The sequence below is a fragment of the Antennarius striatus genome, chromosome 2 (assembly GCF_040054535.1).
Source record: "Antennarius striatus isolate MH-2024 chromosome 2, ASM4005453v1, whole genome shotgun sequence".
NCBI lineage: Eukaryota > Metazoa > Chordata > Actinopteri > Lophiiformes > Antennariidae > Antennarius > Antennarius striatus.
This window is the reverse complement of record NC_090777.1, coordinates 2,539,943-2,563,062: the sequence shown is the minus strand read 5'-3', so window position 1 is coordinate 2,563,062 and position 23,120 is coordinate 2,539,943. Positions and strand designations below refer to the sequence as shown.

At 43.4% G+C, this 23,120-nt stretch overlaps 4 protein-coding genes across 6 annotated transcripts in view; 1 reads left to right on the top strand and 3 right to left on the bottom strand.

Moving 5' to 3' along the window:
- Positions 1 to 64: 64 nt before the first annotated feature.
- LOC137589078 (uncharacterized) lies at positions 65 to 1,706 on the bottom strand. 3 transcript variants are annotated; one of them, XM_068306545.1, is made up of 4 exons: positions 1,673 to 1,706; positions 1,332 to 1,476; positions 842 to 1,217; positions 65 to 757 (listed from the first exon to the last, which is right to left on the bottom strand). In XM_068306545.1, exons 2-4 carry the CDS (start codon positions 1,423 to 1,425, stop codon positions 709 to 711), a joined length of 519 nt encoding a protein of 172 aa, XP_068162646.1. In that variant the 5' UTR covers positions 1,426 to 1,476; positions 1,673 to 1,706; the 3' UTR covers positions 65 to 708. The 3 variants fall into 3 exon arrangements, with proteins under 3 accessions (XP_068162646.1, XP_068162656.1, XP_068162636.1); XM_068306555.1 differs by having other exon boundaries at positions 842 to 965; positions 1,062 to 1,217; positions 1,332 to 1,684; XM_068306535.1 differs by having other exon boundaries at positions 1,332 to 1,684.
- Positions 1,707 to 3,745: 2,039 nt separating this feature from the next.
- Positions 3,746 to 11,762, top strand: g6pd (glucose-6-phosphate dehydrogenase). The gene is made up of 13 exons (XM_068331495.1): positions 3,746 to 3,904; positions 5,388 to 5,509; positions 7,340 to 7,377; positions 7,466 to 7,574; positions 7,943 to 8,160; positions 8,379 to 8,537; positions 8,766 to 8,891; positions 9,623 to 9,716; positions 9,843 to 10,029; positions 10,104 to 10,339; positions 10,429 to 10,505; positions 10,628 to 10,720; positions 10,795 to 11,762. The coding sequence occupies exons 2-13, from the start codon at positions 5,393 to 5,395 to the stop codon at positions 10,883 to 10,885; spliced, it is 1,545 nt and encodes a 514-aa protein (XP_068187596.1). The 5' UTR covers positions 3,746 to 3,904; positions 5,388 to 5,392; the 3' UTR covers positions 10,886 to 11,762.
- A 1,422-nt stretch (positions 11,763 to 13,184) lies between these two features.
- On the bottom strand, positions 13,185 to 18,442 carry LOC137609650 (glycerol-3-phosphate dehydrogenase [NAD(+)], cytoplasmic). Its single transcript, XM_068336814.1, has 8 exons — positions 18,265 to 18,442; positions 16,883 to 17,060; positions 16,661 to 16,801; positions 16,387 to 16,525; positions 15,433 to 15,545; positions 14,544 to 14,780; positions 14,312 to 14,418; positions 13,185 to 14,212 (listed from the first exon to the last, which is right to left on the bottom strand). Exons 1-8 carry the CDS (start codon positions 18,306 to 18,308, stop codon positions 14,116 to 14,118), a joined length of 1,056 nt encoding a protein of 351 aa, XP_068192915.1. The 5' UTR covers positions 18,309 to 18,442; the 3' UTR covers positions 13,185 to 14,115.
- Positions 18,443 to 19,228: 786 nt separating this feature from the next.
- LOC137609642 (acid-sensing ion channel 1-like) overlaps positions 19,229 to 23,120 on the bottom strand; it is a 47,640-nt gene continuing 43,748 nt past the window's right edge. Inside the window, exons 8-10 of the mRNA XM_068336800.1 lie at positions 22,501 to 22,592; positions 22,335 to 22,414; positions 19,229 to 21,461 (exon numbers count right to left, since the gene is read on the bottom strand). Coding sequence (XP_068192901.1) covers positions 21,345 to 21,461; positions 22,335 to 22,414; positions 22,501 to 22,592 — 289 coding nt within the window. The 3' untranslated portion in view covers positions 19,229 to 21,344. The remainder of the gene's footprint in view (positions 21,462 to 22,334; positions 22,415 to 22,500; positions 22,593 to 23,120) is intronic.

Sequence of the window (23,120 nt, the reverse complement as noted above, 5' to 3'; positions counted from 1 at the left end):
TGTTTCAACAATAAAAAAATCATCATGTTTAACGGCTCTCACACAACAAAGCCTCACAAAAAAAAGTACAGATTGAGATATTACATATAATTACATATAAAATTTACAACAATTTTGAATTATGTCATGTAAAGTTGTTTTTTTCTCTATTGTAAACATTTCTCCCTCATTAGAAATTATTCTTTGCAAAAACCTCGACATACAAAAAAAAAAAAAAATCAAATTTAATCATTAGTGATAAATTCGGAGAGAATTCTGGAAATCTGCCCTTCCACCCCTCATCATCATCATCATCATCATCATCATCATCATCGTCATCTTCATGTCCTCATGAGAAGCCATCTGAGTGATCATTACTGTGCTAATGACAAGCAGCTATTACACATTCACAGCCACCCCCCCCCCCACCCCCACCAGGATGACTCCTCACTGGTTTCACATCACACACACACACACACACACACACACACACACACACACCATGAATGCACGAACCAGAACCAGCGTGACCCGTTCGGGTCAGTTTTTTATGGATATTTATAATCTCAGACACCAAATAATCTGTGTTAAAATAATAATAATAATGATAATGTAAATTACCACCAGAATACAACGGAACACTTTTCATGAGGTGGTTGTGTTTTTATTTCAGTTTCATTTCCTTTAAAGTGGTTCCGTTTGGGTTCCGTTTGGGTTCCGGAGGCGTCCTCAGAGGAGACAGAACCCTCTGTGAGTCTTTGAGATGTCATCCACAAACCTGTCAACGACACGAGTGGATTACACTCAGAAAGAAACGTTATGTTTCAAATAATCCCAGATTACATCTAGAGGCGTCGCCTACTTGGTCATCTCACTGTTCCTCCGGGGAAAGCGTTGGGTCTGCATCCAGGGGTCACGACCTCTGGACGCCGTCCATCCGTATTGCTGGTTCAGGGTGAGAGGCGTTCTGTACAGCTGGGGGGGGGCTGCAGGAGCGACAGAGATGAGGTCCATCAGAACACCAGAACCCTCAGTTCTCCACGTCTGACCAGGTCCACCAGAACCGGTACCATCAGATTCACCTGTGGCCGTTTGGGCTCTCTTCACAATCTCTCTGAGCCTCTGGTGGCTCCCACGGGGCCCCTCAGTGATCCAGGGAGGTGGCTGATGACCCCTGAGGAGGTCCAGAGGCCCCCGAGGAGATGGGGCCCTCCCTGCCTCCATGTCCACCCCATCATCTGGAACGAGACACGCAGACGGAACACGCTTCATCTTCAGTCCATGAAAACATTTTGATGTTCTAGAGTGAAGACACTTCTCTGATCAGCTGTTTAATGATTGAGGGAACCGACCCGAAGCCCCGCTGCTCTCCCCGCGCGGATTCACTATCATCTGATCACCGATCGGGTTTTGATAACCCAGGTGTGTTAAACCAAAGAAGGCCATCGATCCACGTCCACCTGTTGAAGAAGAATTCCACCGGACGCTCCGTCTATCCTAAAAAAATAAAAACACGTGGAAAAAAAATCTGCTGGATGTCAACTCTGTCGGACTCTCAGTAATCAATCATTCATATTGATCATAGCATCCACACATCTGCTTCCTTTGTGACGCTTTAGAAACATTTATGATCTGATTAAGCGCTAAATACATTAAAGTTGATTGATGATTGATTGATTTATGGATGACCTACTTTCAGGATTCTAATCCGTGCTATTCCGCGTCCCCGGTAGATGCGGAACCTGCAAACAAATCGCTGACTTTGTTTGTCTGTCACCATAGTAACGAGCCACGCCCCTCGATTGAACCCCCAGAGGGAAACCCCGCAAATTCCCGCGAGGCAGCCCGGTTTCCCCGTGACGTCATCGCACTGACCCTCATAATTTGAAGGGGAACGGGAATTCACACCACAGTTCCGAATTAAATAGAAAACATAATTGGAATATTAGTTAGTTTTCACATTTCTATTTCATAAATGTGAACATTTTCCCCAAAAAACAACCTGAAGTATACAATCAGAGGCACAAAACTGTATTTTCCATGTGAAAAAAATTCCAGATTTAGCCGTAATTATGCAAATTAAAGTTAATATATATACATGTATTCGTTCATCTTCTTATCAGGTTCTTCCACTTTCGTGGGTCAGGGGGGTTGATGGAGTCAAATTTGTTAGAAGGTTCCATCAGACTTCATTTTACAAAAATTAAACTTTTCTGGTGATTATTTAGGCTTTAAAACTTTGATTCAGAGACTGGAGTGAAAACCTTCATTTGAGGGCACCATTTATCTCACCATCAGCTGAAGACTCAACTGATGTCACAACAGAGTCCCTCAGGGGAACACTAGAACTTCCTTTTCCTCGTTCTTGTCTCTTTACAGCTGAGTTAGGTTCAGTGTTTCTGAATCCGAGCATAAAACAAGAAACGGACGGGCCTGTGAACGCGCACCATGGGTGCGTTCCGTTTTGTTGCACTGTGGGGAGATCTTTGTTGTGTCATTGTGGTGGGGGCACACACACACACACACACACACACACACACACACACACACACACACACGCACTGCAGCGATGTCGCCATAACAACATTTTTCTTGGCACTGCCTCACACAGAATGAAGTAATGGAGCTGAACTTGTTGATAGTGGAAATCTACTTCTGGCAGTTTGAATGACTTCTGTGTTATCGGTAATTTATGAGTTATCAACAAAGATATCGTTTTCCATACGGGTTGATTCAGAGCTGATAAGATTTAATTTAGAACAAATTTACGTCTCTAAATGACTTTAAAACTGCTCGACTTCAGTCACATACTGGTGACATATCTCTACTCTTCGTCTGTACCAAGTCATATCAATCCTAAAGTACATATTTGAATCTTACAGATCAGAACTATGATCCAGCTCTGAATCTGACTGCACAAGGTGACAGATTATCATCAAGCGACATTATTTTTCAAAAGAATATGAAAAAAAGGGATTGAAGTGAAAACTTTGTCCAGAATCTGCATACACAGATCCGTTGCAAAATTTAATAAAGTAATAATAATAATAATAATAATAATAATAATGATAACGATAATAATAATAATAATAATGATAATAATAATAATTATAATAATAATATTAATAATAATAATAATAATAATAATAATTGTACATATGTTAGCAAATATACTCTCAATGCAAAGATATGAATGTTTTCCATCTTTCTGATAAAACAAATGTTTCCCTTTCCTTTAGAAGTGAAAAACAATGAGACATACAAATACGTATAACCTACTAATAAGAGACACGGTACAATTTTTTCGACAGTAATCAGTAATTAATGGGTTTACTACACACAACTATTAATGAATGAATGAATGAATGAATGAATGAATGAATGAATGAATGAATGAATTAAATTTATTATGGTTATTCATATTTTTTCACACATAAAAAAACAAAACAAAACATATTTCAATTGTATTGATAATAACCAAAAAAGGGCAGAGCTGAAGCAAATTGCTCATATAAGCCCACGAATTGCTTTAAAATCCCCTGCGTGTATTCTATAAAACACACAAACGTCCTGTTTCTTTATTCTAGATCTTTATTCTCATTGTTTTCCGTGTGAACGCAGTTTTTTTTCCTCCTGTTTGGTTCGGGAGGGCATCCAGCTAAGCCACGCCCAGCTGAGGGGCGTGTCGGTGACGTCACTGACTGCACCCTGATGGGGACTCGAGCGAGCGCCGGTGAGTTGGTGTTGGTGCTAAACCAATAAAAACCCGTTTTTCTTCTTCGTCGCTGGAATAAGGAAGTGGGCCGGACTCATAAACGCGTCCCGCCGCCGTGGCCGTGGGCGCCGCGGGAGTCTAGCGAGCCGTTCTCCGCCGTCAGGCCGCGGAAGAGTCTCTCTGCCGGGTCATCCTCCCTCTGACGGACTCGTGAGTGGCGGCGGTCCGCGTTAACCTCACTGTTTACCGGCTAGCACGGCGCTGGCTGGCTGCTAGCTAGCCGCTAGCGGAGCTAACAGCGGGTTTAGTGCTAGCCCAGCGGGGGGGACGTTCTGTTTACACCCCGGTACCGGAGAGTTTTGTCGTTATTTCACGCTTACGTCATCAGCTAACGTTAATACACACGGGATCCACCCAAAAACGTCGCGGCGACTTATCCTGATGTGTTAGCCGAGCTTATCCAGCTTGATCCGGGGGGAACTGGAGGAAGGTTTAGCCTGTAGATGCTACAGGATCCTGGAGGATTGGACTAATATCATTAGTGTGTGTGTGTGTGTGTGTGTGTGTGTGTGTGTGTGTGTGTGTGTGTGTGTGTGTGTGTGTGTGTGTGTGTGTGTGTGTGTGTGTGATTATCCCAGGCAGGTAGTGCCATCTGACACAAATCCACGTGCAGGTGTGTGTGTGTGTGTGTGTGTGTGTGTGTGTGTGTGTGTGTGTGTGTGTGTGTGTGATTATCCCAGGCAGGTAGTGCCATCTGACACAAATCCACGTGCAGGTGTGTGTGTGTGTGTGTGTGTGTGTGTGTGTGTGTGTGTGTGTGTGTGATTATCCCAGGCAGGTAGTGCCATCTGACACAAATCCACGTGTGTGTGTGTGTGTGTGTGTGTGTGTGTGTGTGTGTGTGTGTGTGTGTGTGTGTGTGTGTGTGTGTGATTATCCCAGGCAGGTAGTGCCATCTGACACAAATCCACGTGCAGGTGTGTGTGTTTGTGTGTTTCTTTGCTTAAACGTGTTTTGCTGCTGGTTTGTTTGGAATCAGTGACTGGTTTTTAATGTTCAACACAGTTTAATGGTTTAGTCAGGATTACACGAGTCAGTTGTGAAACAATTGTGAAAAGTACTTCCTGATTTGCTTCACTGCTGCCATTTGAATGAGACACAATGAAAGCTTCCTTTCCCTTTTGGGATCATTAAGAATCTTAAAATCCATTTATGCATCGACCCGGTCGTAGCAGCTTTTGAATGCAAAGCATGTAACTTCAGATGTTCTGTTTTTAAAAGTCATTTTAATCTGTAAATGTTGCAGCGCTCATTTTTTGAGACGTAGAACTCTGAATGCTGACGACCAACACGTGAATCCATCGTCATACTTATTGGCTGTTCCACAAATCGATTAGTCGTGTCAGTTTGTTTCATGATATCATCTGGTCACTTTGAATCAGTAAGTGCTTCATCAGCTATGGATGCAACAATTGATTTTAAATGAATGAAACTTCAGCAAGTCATTCAAAACAAAGTGAATCTTGTTCTCCTTCACCCTTCTGAGTGGTTCTGTGAAGGAAATGAAACCATCAAGTGTATCAGTTCCTCTCTGTTTTAGTTAACACGGTTTAGTTAACCACAGTCTCGTGGTCTTGATGGTTGGTTTGAGTTGTTATTAACATCTTAAATGTTTTTTTTGTCTTCTCTTTAGAGAAAATGGCCAAGCTTCCCCTCTCTCGCTCCGAGGTTTTCGGGGAACTGAGGAAGGAGCTGCATGAAGATAAAGAGTTCCATCAGTCCGATGTTCACGTTTTCATCATCATGGGCGCCTCGGTGAGAGCAGCGGGACACGGAGATGAGGCTCGTCGGCCTTAATGCTCAAGAAGTCGTTATCGTTTCTCATTTTTGCAATGAGGGCATCACACAATGTAGTGAAGGAACTGTTGAAACCGTTTTCACAAACTTGTGCAAGCAAGCGTTTCTCAGTCATCTGAGCTTTCAGTGATAACCACAAGGTTACTAATCATTACAATGAACACACTTGGCTTATACACATTTAATGCAGAACCTTTTTTATCAGGTTGACTATAACCTTAAATTAATAGACTTTTACTGCAGTAACTTTACATACTTTACATATCATAGATCTTCTTAAAGACGTCAGTGAAGGCATCGTATTTTGAAAACTCGTCTGAACACAAAGCGAACCGGTCGAGTGAACCAGTTTTCTAATCTGACAGATACTGTCATAGCTCTGGAGGGCAAAGCTTCGTCACGTTTGAACCGAAAACGTTTCGACACAAACATCTGATGCTCGTTCCTCATCATGATCCGAGTTACTTTTTAGTTTTTTAGTCAGTAAAGTTATACGTGTACTTTTTTTTTTTCTCTGTTCACCATTTCCTCAAACGGTTCAGGTGTCATCCAGGAAAGTCACCTTCAGCTATCTGAAACTTTTTGGACCTTTTTCCTCATTCTTTGTTGCAAGAACTATTTTCTATCTCACTTCCTGTTCCTTCCCTATCGTGGCCTCAATCTATTCAAAAGCTCGTCCTTCCCTCTACTGTTGTTTCCACAAATACCACGCCTTACCCACATTTTTACTGGAGCAAAAACTTTTTTTTTTTATACTTGTAAAATCATTTTCTGAAGACAGCTTTTTTTAAAATCTCTTTACAATTCTTTCAGATCATAGTTGTGTGTCAGTTTTTTGAATCATTTAAACTTGTATTAAATTTGCTGTTTGTCTCCTGATGTTGCTGCTGGGCGAGGAGAGGCCTTTTCTTTGGTTTTGCAGCGTCACTCACTGTCAGCTTTTTCTTTCTGTTTGAAACCAGCAGGGTTGGGCTGTTTGTGTGTGTGTGTGTGTGTGTGTGTGTCGGTACATACGGCAGCAGCAGATAAAATGGGTGTAATGCTTTTTTGAAATGGCCCTTTCAGCCTTTATCACCAAGCGAACACACACAGTGGTGCCATATAATTATGTCAACTAATTATATTGTAACGCAGCCTCATGATGACATGAGACGTTTGTTGTTTACTCGTGTTCTGGATGTGGTGCAACTGCAAGAATTTTGGAAAAGTATTTTTTGTAAAATATACTGTTTCCTAAAACAGTTTGCAAAAACAGCTTGAGCTTCCTGTGCTCACATGGGGATGCTTCCTGTGTGCGTTTTGGTTCTTGGTGCTCGTCCAAACCGGGAGCAGACCCCCGGGGGATTCCCAGAGCTTTTCAGTTGTTCTCATCTACAGTTAGTATTTAAACACACAATCGTGAGTAAAGCAGAAGGGTCACAAGTGGAGGAACCCCCCAGCTGAGGAAGAGCTTGTCTCAAAGGGCGACGTGGGCCGCATTTCTGTCGGGGGATTCTTTTATATTCCACCTAACTCGATTTCAGGAGGATCAGGAAAGTTTTTTCTCTCCAGGTCGTCTCTTGATCGTTCCTACTTGCACCAACGGATTACGAAGCGCCCTACTTACCTCCTGACAGATGGTGCGACGGTAGTCTTGCAACAATCAGTCGGATATTTCTTACAACCGTCGCAGATTGCTAAATAAAACACACAGATTTCAAAACAAAACGACATTAAAAGAATCGTGTTCCTGTTTTATCCGTAATATTTTCATGTATTCCTGATTGCGTGTAATTTGTGTTCCCGTAGGGAGATCTGGCCAAGAAGAAAATCTACCCGACTCTGTGGTGAGTGAACTCCTGACCCCGGTTTCTTACCCCACGTGGAGCGTGGAGCTGCCTCTAGTGACCCACGTGTCCGTCTGATTTCTGACAGGTGGTTGTTCAAAGACGGCCTCCTGCCTGAGCAGACGCACTTTGTGGGCTACGCTCGCTCCAGCCTGACGGTCGACGCCATTCGGAAATCCTGCATGCCGTACCTGAAGGTGAAAAAAATGTAATCCGCTATTTAGAGGAAACGCAAGGATTTAGAGCAGGTAAAGTTCAGAAGAACCTCAGATTATAATCTAGTTGAACCTGGATTCAGGATGCCACCACTCGTGGGTTTTCACAATTTGTGTATTTGTCTCGAGGTATTATTATAATCTGAGGTACTACTGTATTATAATCTGAGGTTCTACTGTATTATTGGAGGTTCTACTGTACATAAATACATAATGAATATCTGACATCCTCCTTGTTTGCTCTAAATGAACACTCATTTCCTTTCCTTGTTGATTCTCTGTATTTTATTCTCATGTCAGCGTTTTTGTAATAATCCCAGGCACAGCTAACGTCTCCTGCTTTGACTCAGGTGACCGACGCGGAGGCGGAGCGTTTGTCGGCCTTCTTCAGCAGGAACTCGTACATCAGCGGCTCGTACTCGGAGGAGAGCGCTTTCTCCACACTGGACGCACACATCCTGTCTCTGCCCGGGGGCCCCGGGGCCAACCGTCTGTTCTACCTGGCGCTGCCGCCCACCGTCTACCACGACGTCACCAGGAACATCAAGCACTGCTGCGTGAGCAAAAAGTCAGTCGCTGTCTGTCGGCGTGTTTGTGTGTTATCGTGTCGGGTCTGACTGGCTGTCCACCAGCAGAACCTGATCTGGTCCCGCCCCCACCGGCGTCTATTCACGCAAAGGTTTATTGCCTCTATGCCTGCAGTCGTTCACACACACGTGGTGACATTACAGTGAAGCTCATTAAATAAGATGTAAGCAGACATGATGTTATTCTCTTTGTGTGCAGCGGTTGGAACAGGGTGATTGTGGAGAAGCCGTTTGGGCGGGACCTCCAGAGCTCTGAGGAGCTCTCCGCTCATCTCTCCTCCCTCTTCACCGAGGACCAGATCTACCGGATCGACCACTATCTGGGCAAGGAGATGGTGCAGAACCTCATGGTGCTCAGGTGAGAACGTGGTGCAGTTTGTTCTTCAGGGCTCACCTGCTGATAGCGACCCCTAGAGGCGGGTGAAGGTAAATCAGCTCAGGTGGTTCTAATAGAAACAGTTGGCCTGCAGTCAAGAGCCAAACAGGAAAAACGCTGGCGTGAGGCGTCAGAGTGCCTTTCTCTCTGTCTTTCTTTCTTTTTGCTGCATTTGTCGAGGGGCAGACGGTTTCTAAATGTTCGTTGCAGGTTTGGGAACCGCATCTTTGGGCCCATCTGGAACAGGGACAGCGTGGCCTGTGTGGTCCTCACCTTTAAAGAACCTTTTGGTACCCAGGGGCGAGGAGGCTACTTCGATGACTTTGGCATCATCCGGTGAGGGCGATACAACGAATGCACCCCTGAAGTTTGTGTTTGCACTGCGACATGAAATGTTCATGTATTTTCACATTTAGAGTATGGTTCTGGCTTGGTTAGACGGGACTTTTCTTTTTCTGTAGTTATAACCTGTATACATTATTACATTTATGTTATATATGTATATGATATATATTACTGTATACAATAATACTGACATGTTATAATGAAACATGATCTTCATTGTCTGCAGCAACACAATCACCCCACAGCCCAGTCAGACCCACTGTCTGTATTCACACACCTGCACAAACATGTTTTTCCATTCATCCAATAGTTGTAATATTTTTATCAGAAGTATTAAAATTTGCAGTAACTTTTGGAAATATTCCATATTTTGTGTTTTTCCCATTGGAAGAAAAACGGTTCTAACGGCAAATTCCATATAAACATATATAATAATAGAATTAAATGTAATAACCTTTATATTTATGGATGGGTCTGAAGTGATGGAAAAGATCTGATGCATTTAAAGGGGAAAAAATTCTGTATAGCATTTTTTTTTAACACTTTTATGAGACTAGCCTTTTTTGACCTCATTAGGTAATGTGTGTGGACATTCTAAGGGTCCCTGAGGGTTAAACTCTTCAGGATCTCCTCTACCTGTTTCCAGTGGTTTAGGTTATCACCTTATAAATAATGGTTAGGTATTGATCAGTGTCCTTGTGACCCGTTCCCTTGGTCACCAGTGATGTCATGCAGAACCACTTGCTCCAGATGCTCTGCCTGGTTGCCATGGAGAAACCTGCATCCACCAGCTCTGATGATGTCAGGGATGAAAAGGTACAGAGATCCGCTGAGGTCTGACACCACTGACGACCGACCGACTGACGACCGACTGACGACCGACTGACACGACCTCTTCCAGGGGTTCTAGTGAACACGGTGGATCTGTTGTCCTCCTGTCAGGTCAAGGTGCTGAAGTGCATCGCCCCGCTCACCATGTCGGACGTGGTTCTGGGTCAGTACGTTGGGGATCCAGAGGGGGAGGGAGATGCCAAACTGGGTTACCTCGACGACCCCACGGTTCCCAAAGGGTCGACTCAGGCCACGTTCACCACGGCCGTCCTCTATGTGCACAACGAGCGCTGGGACGGTAAACACGCCGCCTCCTCTGCACGTGGAAACCTCCTCACGCCACGCGTTCTCATCGCACTTCCTGCTCCTCAGGCGTCCCTTTCATCCTCCGCTGCGGGAAAGCGCTGAACGAACGGAAAGCCGAGGTGCGGCTGCAGTTCACCGACGTCCCCGGGGACATTTTTGGAAAGCAGTGTCGCAGGAACGAGCTGGTGGTGCGCGTCCAGCCCAACGAGGCCGTCTACGCCAAGATGATGAGCAAGAAGCCGGGCGCGTACTTCAGCCCGGAGGAGACCGAGCTGGACCTCACCTACAAGAGCAGATACAAGGCAGGGCCCAAACGCTTTATGGAGCGTGAACTTCCTCACGTCAGTGTCGTCTTCCTAAAGTAATCAGGTGAACGTCGTCTTGCTTTCAGGACGTGAAGCTTCCAGACGCTTATGAACGCCTCATCCTGGACGTCTTCTGTGGGAGTCAGATGCACTTTGTGCGCAGGTCTGTCTGTTTCCTGCTGTCTCAGGGTTCATGAACCCATCTGTTGATGCACTACTCGCTCTGAACACTAGATGGCGATGACAGTCCATCCAGTCACCATGTTGACCTGTTTGTCTCTGCAGCGATGAATTAAGGGAAGCGTGGAGGATCTTCACACCTCTCCTCCACCAGATCGACAGAGAGAAGCCCAAACCCATTCCTTACAAATACGGAAGGTAGGAACCATCGCCGCGGCGACCCGAACGGAATCCGCGGGTCGTCGGTCGTGACTGTTTCTCTCTCTCCACAGCCGCGGCCCGGCGGAAGCAGACGACCTCGTGCAGAAAGTTGGATTCCGCTACGAAGGCACTTACAGATGGGTGAACCCCCACAGACTGTGAAACGTGATGACGTGAGGGAGGAGTAGAGGTAGGGGGTAGTAGTGAGGGTCAGCGGGGTAACGGTCCTGACGGGGCTTCGGGGAGGAGGGGCAACGAGATGAGGCGAGTCTTTCTCAGGTAAAAGAATCGTTGGAACTAGTTCATCAAACATGCTGAAGAGAATCGTGGATCCATCCCGTCACGAGGGGCGTCGGCCACATTTCGGTTTGCTTTATGACTTTATTTTTTATTCATGCTTTGACAGAAACTTTCTTTTTTATATATTGGGACCATGTTGGAGACGCAACAAAAATAAAACGACAACCAACAAGTGAACAAAACAAATGTCTGAAGAACGAGCTGCACGCGTCCGACAGCTGGTCTTCATTCACCATGATGGTGAGCGGAATAAGTGAGTAACAAGAACACGGAGCACTAACGAAACGCTGACTCCGCTCACCTGGTGATGCTAACTCGGCTTCAGACGAGCGACAGGAAGGACTTTCCTCCTGCTGTCGCTCTCAGAACCGCCGTGATTGTGTTTTACGTGACGCTTGGACTGCATTTCCTAATCACGCTGGGTGTGAGTTGTGTGGCGACTCACACCCAGTCCTTCCCTGTCGTGCGTGGGACCAGCGGTGTTAGCCGTAGACATTCTGTGATGTACGAACAGAAACACACTCATGCTCAACAGTCTTAAGTAGAATTAAAGGCGAACGTCCTAGATGTGGTTTCTCTCTGAGCTTCATTCCTCTTTTGTTTACATTTGTGTTTGTTACTGATGTTGTAACCATGACAACAGATCCAGGAAGCGGCTGCGTCTCCAGCAGGAAACGTCCTGAATGTTCTTTAAAGCTGGCTTCATTTCCACTACTGATAATAAACTAGGTTTGCTTCAGCTGTTGGTGTTTTGTGCTTTTTGGTACGGAAATATCACGTCTCACAAACACATCACACACACGTTACACACATGTAGTGCTTCACACATGTTACACACGCATTGGAAATATTTGAACCTTCTTTTTGGTTTTGACCAGTGGATTTAATCGATAACTTTAACACTTTTATATAAGAATCTAACAGATTTATCAATCTCCTCACTTAAAACTCCCTACACGTCTTTATTTGTACGCTAACAATCTTTTCTCGTGAAATTGAATCAAATATATTTTCTGTTTGATGCTTTTATTTTGATAGACCACCGGACACGAACACATATTGGTGACACTGCCCTCCTGTGGTCAATAAACACATTACACATTTTACCTCGTGTCTGAACCCAGACATCTACTTTACCTTTAGGAAACTAACGAGAAGGGAGAGGGGGGCTAATGCTAGTTAGCATTTCAAGTAGTTCTACGATTGCATACATTTCAAATAGTAAAACATGTTAAACTATTTCTGATAAAATATTCAGAAGCCTCTTGATGTAAGGATGTCACCCCTGAGGTCAACTCAGAAACCAAAAAGAACACAAAAACAAAAACTCTAATAAAAGACAGAAAATACTAGTAAAATAAGACATACATGCTTCTTATCTGTTAAACTATTGGAAAACTACGATGTTATTCTACGTTCTTGAAGGAGCTGTAATCGCGATGCCCTCCTGCGGACATAGTGGGTAACTACAAAAACATTGAAATAAAGTTAGACGAAGTTAGATTGACAACAGCTTCCGGTTGTGACTATCAAAATAATTTTAATCCACGGGAATAATGCGTGTTTGACCCCCACAATCGTGTCAAAATACATCATGTTGATATTTCATGATGATTTCATGATTTTATATTTCATTTGATAATTCAGCTCTCCTTGAATGTAGAATACGTCTTAAAACGTTGTGATTCGATTTGTTTGTTAGTTCATTAGTGTGAGATGGTACCTGCTATGTTCCATGACCGCCACAGGGTGGCAGCAGAGCACCACAGTATAGAGTCAGGTTGAGCTGCCTGTGATTTACTGATTCAAGTGACTCAATGTGCATGTTAGATGTGAGTATTGTGTATTGTGATTATACCCTAATACCAATTATAACTGTTATTAATACCGTCATTAATGACATAGAAAATACTGGCTTAATCACAAACTGATTCCCATATAAAAACAACTAAAATTTTTAGTTGTCCAGTATCTACCGTTGAGCGTCACACGTGATTCCCGTGACCGTTTTAATCCAGATTAGTTTGCAGTAAATTTTAATCCTTATAATTTAATCCCTGAAGAGAAAAAAAAGAGAAAACACTTCCAGGAACTCTCCACCAGGTTTTAAACTCATAAACAACAAGTCAGAGTCAAGACAACTTTATTTATAAAGCCTTTATTGTGTTTGAATCTCAGAATGTTTTTGAGGATCAGCTGTACTCAGAACTATCTCTAAATATTTAGAGTTGAAGATTTGTCTGCTTCATATTTAATCAGATAAATCTATTAACCGTTCACAAATCAGCAGCAGTCTCCTCTGGGTTGTTTTTGAAAGTGCTTCCCCCTGCTGGGCGGTGAAATCACCTGCACCCGTTCACAGCTGGGTCCAATAATAATAATAATAATGATGATAATAATGATGATAATAATGATAATAATCCGTAGAAAATAAACCCCCAGCAGTGATTTGATTATTCAGTACGTTTATTCAGACAAATGGAGACACACGTTAGCTTTTAGCGAGTGAACACGGGGTCAGGCAGGTTCACGACGGACGGATGTTGTCAAGTCTTTGGTCAGACAAGTTAAAACACAAAAGTCAAGTCCGTGCATTGGAAGGCACTTCATTTCTTAGTTGCTGATAAAAAACAAAACAGTAGTGTGCGTTTGACAGTGTTATTGTACAGTACACGACAGGAAATGTTAATTCTGACACTTGAGTTCATACAAAAGACACATTTACGTAATATCTATAATCAAACATGCGATGGACGGACGTCACCTTTTGTAGGATCAATATATCCAATAAGATATTGTACGATTGATGTGAAGGAAGTGACATCATGCATCCTGATTGGCTAATAAACCCCCAAACAAACAAATCTCTGGTAAACAGATCCACAATCAAATGGAATAATCTGCATCGACATCCAGTTTATGACGTGTTTTTAAGGACAAAGTGATCAAACTAGAGGTGAAAACATGTTAATATCACCCCCCCACCCCACGCCACCTCTCTGGAGCGATGGGTCCTCCCCAGTTTCGTCCTGACAGGGGGGGGGGCACAGGATGATGTTCTTCATCAGAAGGCACTGGACGCTGGGCGGCCCCTACATGTGCTCCGGGTGGTTCTGCAGACACCGGATGAACTCCTTCACCGGGAGGTCCTGGTAGCAGATCTGGTAGACGGCGCTGAACAGCGGGAACCTGGAGGGAGGGGGTCCAGAGTGAACCTGCGTGACTCGTGTCGCCTAACGGTGAGAGGAGGCGGCGTCCTGATGGTGAGAACGCCGCCGCTCAACCTACTTGTCAACGAGTCCTTTGTGCTTCAGGATGAGGTAGACCTCCGCCGCCGTCGCCGGACCCTGAAGCTTCTGACCGTTCAGCATCTCTTTCTCCAGATCCTCGATGGACTGAACGAAGACGTGAGGACACAAACATTATCCGGTAACAATATGATTTAACAAGTCATGATCAATAAAGTAGATCCCACATTGTTTCTTAAACCTTCAATATGTTGAGATCTACTTCCTCTCACCTTCCCCGTCTTCACGAACGCTTCGGCCACCCTGCGGTTGCGTCCGCCGTAGCAGGTGGTGATGAGGTCGGCCACGCCGCAGCTCTCCAGGAAGGTGGCGGAGGAGACGGGCCCGGCGGTGCAGAAGATGCGGGCGAAGGCGATCATCTCCATCAAACCCAACCGGATCACCGCCGCCTTGGTGTTGTCCCCGAAGCCCAACCCGTCACAGAACCCCGCCCCCACCGCCACGATGTTCTGCAACAGGAGAGGAGGAGATGAAGACGTCCTGGGGGGGTCAGACTAATGGATGCTGTCTTCCAGGAACACTCAGAGGATAATTCTCTCATTATTTAAACGTTTTAGCAGATATTCGATAATTACAGAATAAACATTGCAGAACAGGATGGACTCGGTTACCTCTGCTGATGATTATAATAGTCTCAGGTATTTTTTTAAATTATTAATTAATCTATGAAATCTCAAATACTAAAAAATAATTCTAATTTCCACAAACTCAACATCTTTACACAAACCGTTTAAAACTACAAGTTGAGACAAAACCAGGATGTTAGGACAGGAGAACCCTGAGTTTTCTTGTACTTTTATGGTAACATTTATTAACATGTGTTGAATAATGCCTTCAGGGCACAAATGAAAAGCTGCGGAAAAATTTTCCATCCAAAAATATTTACATCATATATCTGGAGGGAATGTTCTCAGTGACGTTAGAAGCAGGTTTATTATTTAGAGTCTCTTTCTGTGCGATTCTTCACGAACTCGTGTTCACCATTAAATAGATTTACCTCCACAAACACGCCTCATGTTCTACAGGTTTGACAGAACTGTAATGGTGGGATGTCATTAAACATCTGCTGAAGGTCAGAGGTCACACACTGGTTGAACGTACCTTCAGGGCTCCACAGATCTCCACCACGTCGGCCTCTTCCACCACGGTGACCCTGAAGTTCTCGGTCTGCATGAGTTCCTTCAGCAGAGCGCCGTGAGCTTTGTTCTTACAGCCTGATGATGATGATGAAGAAGAAGAGGGCTTTAGAATCTGAGTCCAGACTCAGTTGCACCTTTTTTCATGCAGGTTCGTGTTCCACAAAGAACCGTAAAGCTCATGAAGCGCGCCGATCACGTGTCAGCCAGCAGGCAGATTGAACTTTGACCCCTCAGCTGACGGGGCAGAAAACTAACTGCAGCGATCACACAACCGACCCGTTAACGTCTAGAACACGTGTGTCAAACTCATGGCCCGGGGGCTAAATGTGGCCCTCCACATTGTTTTATGCGGCCCGCAAGAGCATAAAAGGTCCGAGTGTCTAAAAATAAATAGATCAAACGTGTTCTTTGAACAAAACTACATTTCCCACAATGCAGTAGTTAAGCCCCATTCTAATTAATATCCTAACTCGTGTTCGATGATAATTTTCTTTGTTTATTTGCTTGGACAAACTTGTTTTTTCTGTCTAACTGTAACGTTTGGAACTAGAATAAGTCAGAAATTCAGTTATTTAACATTAAGGAGTAGTTACATTTAGTTACATTACACTGAGTTACATTTAGTTACATTTATTAGTTACATTAAGGAGTAGTTACATTTAGTTACATTACACTGAGTTACATTTAGTTACATTTATTAGTTACATTAAGGAGTAGTTACATTTAGTTACATTACACTGAGTTACATTTAGTTACATTTATTAGTTACATCTGGCCCTTTGAGGACAGACGTGATGCTGATGTGGCCCTCAGTGGGGCTGAGGGCCACATCACCTCTGGTGACACCTCTGGTCTAGAAACACACACATACAGACACACACACACACACACACACACGCACGGCGATGGCACTGACCGATGGTGGTCTCACAGAACTTCTCGTCGGCGACCTCGTTGGCGATGTTGGCCCCCATCAGGACGCCCATGGTGATGTTCAGCTTCTCCTGGATCACGTCTGAGATGAGTTTGAGTCCGTCGGGCCCCTCGTCCACCCCCTGGATGAGCACACACACACACACACACACACACACACACACACACACACACACACACACACACACACACACACACACGCGGTTTGTTACCGGTGAGGCGACAACCATACGGCGGCGCCAGGGGCGGGGTCCCACCTTGATGAGGGAGATTCCGATGGCGTCGCTCTTGATCTTTCCCTTCATGGTGTCGCACGCTCTCCCGATAAACTGGTGGGGGATCACAAACACCAGGATGTCGGCGTCTTGAGCCGCGTCAACCAGGTCAGGGACGGCCAGCTGGGGTGGGGGGGGTGGGGGACAGAGCGGTCAGGGGCGTGGCGTCCCGACGGGACGGCGTTTCGCCGAACGGCGTCTCACCACGTTGTTGGGCAGCCGGTGACCGGGGAGGTACTTGACGTTCTCGCGCTCCGTGTTGATGATCTCCGTCAGCTTGCGCCCGTTCACCATCTCCTCGAACACCCACATCTTCACCTCCTCGTGGAATTTGGGGTTGCGAGCGGCGTTGGCGCCGACGATCTTGGCGATGGCGGAACCCCTGGTAGTCGACAGGAACGGGAGAGAGATTCATTTAACAGGAAGCTACCAGCCGTTACCCCCAAATTAAGCGCCCACAACTAACAACTAACAACAACTAACGCCCTCCCCAACTCACTAAAACTGCTCCCGTCTGATAACCAGACGTTCTGCCGTCTGTCAGGCTGACAGGAAGATAAGCCTCAGCTAGAAATCAGCTGATTTTACAGTCGAGCCCATAAATGACACGTCACAGGGGTCAAAGGTCAAAGATCATCACCATGCCCCCAAAAAAGATAGAAAAGTTGGAGAAAAACCAAGTGACAATGAATAAAAGACAATCAAAAGTTAATGAAGAAAAAGACAGATATTACTACAGATATTACTACAAATATTACTGACATAATACTACAGATATTACTACAGATGTTACTGATATAATACTACAGATACTACTACAGATATTACTAAATGTGTGTGAAGGTTCTTGGTTCAGTGTCCACAGGAGAAAATATGAATTAAAGAGAAAGAAAACTATTGAGTGAAAAGCATAAGTTTAAAAAAAATCCAAACTATCACATTTTTCTTTATTTCTAAAACTCTTTTTTAAACGACTCCCAGACTTTAACATTTTAATAAAATAAAATAAAAGTAAAATGATGTTTTAACAGTTATGATGTTAATAAAAACATTTAAATTAAGCTTGTTAGGTTTTTATATTGTACTATTGTTTAAACTCAATCCTTGCGTCGCTTCTACCTTATATTCTGTTATTATTATGGGATGCACACGTTTATTGAAGCGCATCCCAGCATGCACTGCTCTCTGGAGGTAACACGAACTCTTAACAGGTGTCACAAATAAAACCACTTCCTCTAATCGATAAACTGTCAGGCTATTGATCAGAATGTTGTGACACTAATTCATCACGATCTGATCGATCCGCTCGTGTCGGTGACGTCACGTGACGTCACCAGGTTCCAGACTGGGGTTTTTTTTCAGTGGTTTTCTCCCACTCGTGTTTTGCCGTAACGAAACCCGGTCGGTCCCGTTAACCGGTCCCGGGTCCGGTGAGTCGTCCCGGGTTCATACCGGATCCACCGGACGGTCCTTCATCTCTCCCGACACGGGACCTAACCCACGCGGCTAGTTACCGTTAGCTGGTTACCCGGTGATGCTAACTCGGCTAACACCGAGCGGTCCGGTGACCGGTACCGGTAACTCACCAGTTCCCCGAGCCGACGATGCAGACCTTCTTTGGAGCCGTCATGGTGGACCGGAACACCGAACCGGAGCGGACACACACCGGGACACACACCGGGACACACACCGGGACACAGACCTGCACCGAGCGCCGCTCGCGACCTGCGGTCCGCTTACGTAACGCGCGAGCCGCGCGGCGGGAGCGCTGCCCTTTCATTGGTCCGTCCGTGGGTAGGCCCCGCCCCACCCCGCCCACTCAGGCCAGGGGCGTGTCCAGCCGTTCCGTTCACACCGGAGCTCTCCGTTAACGGGTCCGTCCTCCTCGTCATCACTTCATCTTCATCATCATCCACTCTACAGGTGGGGGGCGGAGCTTATCGCAGGTGTCAGATGACGAGCTCATCACGTGGGAACGACATAAACAACAACATTTGGGCAGCGGGCAGATTCAGTTGTGTGAGAGTTTAAACAATTTTTAACAATAATTATTATTATTTAAATACTAATTTTAATTAATAATTAAAATTATTATTAAAATAAAAATGTTAAATTTAAACATTAAATTTTGTATTAAAAATACAAATTATGCATGCTTATGATTATTTTAATAATGTTAACTATAAATTATTAAAATTATTATTAAAATAACATTTTTATAATAATTATAAAAATATTATTTATAATTATTGTTCAATAATTATAAATAATATTTTTTGATAGTAATTATTAAAATTATTATTAATTTATGGGCCCTGGCTCCTAGTTTCATTCCTAGCTGTCACCTCAGCTTGGAATGAAACTTTATCACAACCGTCACCTCATCACAACCCCCCCTGAAAGACAAATGAACTTATGGTATTTAATTTAGTGTGTGTTCTGGAATGATCACTAGTAGGCTAAAGAAAACTTACATCTAACAGTGACTCAGCTGGATCAGCCGGCGGTCTTCTTCTCCGTGCGAAATGAAAACACGACACCGTGCAGTGATGAAAAGTTCCAGCGTTTAATCTTTAATATTTCAACAGCTTCTTGTTTGTTCTTTATGTGGACGTCACCAGAATGAAATAACATCCCTTCATAGCACAAAACGAAAGGTGAAAAATGAAGACCAGAAGGCAACAAAGCTGAAAGCACTTATTCTAACACACGAGCTGAACAGCTGATCTCCGTTCACGGATCAATACAGCAGAAATAGCTGATACTGGAATATAAAGCCTGTCTGAACACACATCATATGTACAGAATACGATCCATATGTACAGGAGGGATGAGTTCAGACACAGTTTGATCAAAAACACCACAAGTAGAGCGTCAAGCTATTCTAGAGCAACACGATTATTATCAGCAGCCACTGCAGTATTTACACGACGCCACCAGTGATGAGGGATTGTGCTTCAGGACGACACCACAGAGCTGCGAGACGCACGCATCACTTCCTGTTTGGAGCAGCAGAGAGCTGGATGAAACCCCACAGAGCATCCGACCTGACCACTGACAACCCACACACACATCCAACACAGGAGAGTCAGATGAATTGATTTGTGTGAGACAAACGTTAAATAAAAAGAGTGTTTAGTGTTTAGCTTCTGACTGGACACGAGAGGTTAATCAATAACAGTAATCAATGCACCTACAGTACAGTAAAGCAGGAAAGCAGCCCACATGATCTTTAATGTCATCTGTTATGTTAACTCACCCAGAAGTGAGTTAGAGTAAAGATAAACACGTCTAAATGTGATAAACTCAGTTCTGACGTCTGCTGATGTCAGCAGTTTGTGTAGCACCTGGAAAGAGACGACCAATAGAACATCATCATCCATCATCCAACCAACCATCCATCCATCCATCCATCCATGGCTAAAACCAGCAGCATGTTAGCTTATTTTAGCATTAAGAGGAAAGTTTTGCTCTGAGCAGATTAGAACCTCAGATTGAAGCACAGAAGCGTCACACTGAGGTTCTACTGAGGGGTTCTACTGAGGGGTTCTACTGAGGGGTTCTGTTCTACTCTATTTCCTTGCTGGGGGGTGACTTCCTGGAGTCTGATCATCACTGGAAACCTCATAAATGAATCACACCGGTTTGTATAAAGACTAAAGTTATTTGATTGATGGTGAACTTTCTATCTTCTGCTGACATGATGCTTCCCTGTTTCTACGCTCTGGGCTAAGCTAAGCTAACTGGGTTTTATAGACACACATGTTCCTCCAGGAAAAAAAAAAAGCTCTTAAATGTGAACGCTTCACAAATAACTGACGTATTTTACCTACAGGCTCCACACACCAGTGGATTATAACAGATTATTAAACAGAAGATGGATTCTACTGAAATGACTTCACTCGTAACATGTGGACCTTCTACAGTAAACACCAAACTAAACCTCTCCATTGAGATAAACCCACACAAACATTACTGAAGCCTCTCTTTTGTTTGGTCTCAGGACAACAGGGCAGTGTGTGTGAAACTGAAATATATTAAAACCAGGAAAAACATCGTCTGTTGTTCAGCAGCTCCATGGATTTAATGGAGCTGCTGAAGCTTCTCTGCTCATTTCACTCTCAGAAAATCACCTTTTTGTTATCGATTTGCTTGACATGTAAATGTTCCGTGGCGCTGTTAACATTAGATGATGAGGTAGTTTTATATATACATTATATAAAGTATATATATTGGCAATATGCTCAGATTTCCAAAAAGGGAAGACCACCAGTAGATGAGGCTGGATGACTGTGAAACTACTGGAACAAAATGAAAAATGAGGACGAAGAACCGACCATGCAAGGTCCCTAAAATAAAAAAAATTGCCTAGAATAATACAAAAAAGTAAAAGACGACAAACGAGCCACATCAATTATTTCACCAACAAAAAAAGGTTTACAGACAAGAAACGGCACAGCTGATCGTTGTAACGCTGATTTACTGAAAGACCTTATTTAATTCATGCCCCCGTCGACCGTACTTGTGTCTAAAACGGTTCCATGCATATATTCTGACAGGTTTGAAATCTTTACAGCTTCTTCTGGGTGGTTCCTCCTGACTTCAGCCAATTGCTGGATTCACCAGAACCAGTTCAGAACCGGGTCGCAGTCCCGACGGCTGCAGACTAGTGAAAGTTACTGACGTGACACTTGACGTCGTCCAGACTCAGAACCGTTCCCTGGTCGTTGTTGTTGAGCGGGTGCTTCCTGTCGGAGCAGCGACACAGCTTGTGCTTTATCACCTGAGCAGATAAAAAAACACCTCAATAAAGAACCTGTTTGAATTTTATCATCTGTTTAGAGCTCATTTCACCTCCAGAAGGTAGTGCATCCCTGGGATGCGCTTCAAGAAATGTGTGCATCCCAACATGACATGTATGCATCCCAAAAGTAATAACAGAAATATACGGTAGAAGCGACACAAGGATTGAGTTTAGCCAATAGTACAATATGAAAACTAAACAAACTGAATTTTAATGTTTTTATTAATAATATTATAACTGTTTAAGTAAAAAGAAAAAAAAGTAAAATTATATACTAGTTTTATCAAAATTTTAAAACCTGGTAGTCATTTAAAAAAGTTTTAGAGATAAAGAAAGATGTAATACAGTTTGTTTTTTTACTTTTGCTTTTCACTCAATAGTTTTCTTTGCCTTTAATTCATATATTCTCCTGTGGACACTGAACCAAGCTGACAGAACCTTCACACACATTTCAGTAATATCTGTAGTAATATCTGTAGTAATATCTGTAGTAATATCTGTCTCTTTCTCTTCATTAATTTTTGAAACTCACGCAACATCAAAACATAATAGATTCCTGGGTTCAAAATTTAAGTGAAGAAATGGAACAACTGTGAATACTTTTGTTAAATAGAAGTGCATTTAAAGCTTGCGTCCCTGGAACGCACGCAAACAAGAACGCTGTCTGTTTCTTCTTGGAATATATCTGTTAACTCTTCACATTTAGGTTTGATGGATTTTATGTCAATGTAATGTAATAAAATACTTTTTATTGGCCAACATCAAGGTCAGTTAAGCATTTTGAATAAAACAATGCGAATAAAAGAGTTGAGTGATAATATTAGTAGCTGTGATCGTGTGTTAACGTCTGACCTCATAAAGGTAGTCAAACAGCTCCAGGATGGTCAGAATGCTCGCCCCAATGAAAAGCCCCATTTGACCACCGATGTCGCCTGAAATAAGAAAATAAGCGAGTTAAAAGTATAATCTGTTACAAAGACAGGCGCATAGGACAATATAAAAAGAAATACATCTCTACCTAACAGTCCGGCCACTTCGTAAGCCTTCCTCTGTTCAATGGTTTCATAGTTCAGGGCCTCAAAGAAGACGTCCAAGACCAGGATGTTATCCCTGTGGGGCAAACGACACAACAGAGACATGGAAATGTGACTTCATTCAGCATTATGAATGAATGAATGAATGAATGCTTTATTTCGAACATGTGCAGAATAACAACAATAATCAAGACAACAACAACAACAACAACAATAATAATAATAATAATAATAATAATACACAAAACATGTCCGAAAACGAGTGAGATACAGCATGAGCTTATTTAATCCTACCCCTTCTTCATTTCTTCATTAACATGATTTCACTAATTATATTAATAGTACATTGTACAAAAATAAATAAATGAAGCATTATAATGAGATTATAACAACGTATGACAGTCAAATGTAATGTGGTCATATTAGTTCACTCAACACAGGTAGACCTGAGCTCACGTCATTAAACAGTCCCAGGAGACGCGTTGAATGAACTCGTCTCCGGGTTAAACCCAAGATAAAAATTCCCAGTTCTGCGCTGAACTTTATCAATAAATGCATTTTAATGGAAAGAAAACGAATATTTATTTTTTAATATAGTCCAGTA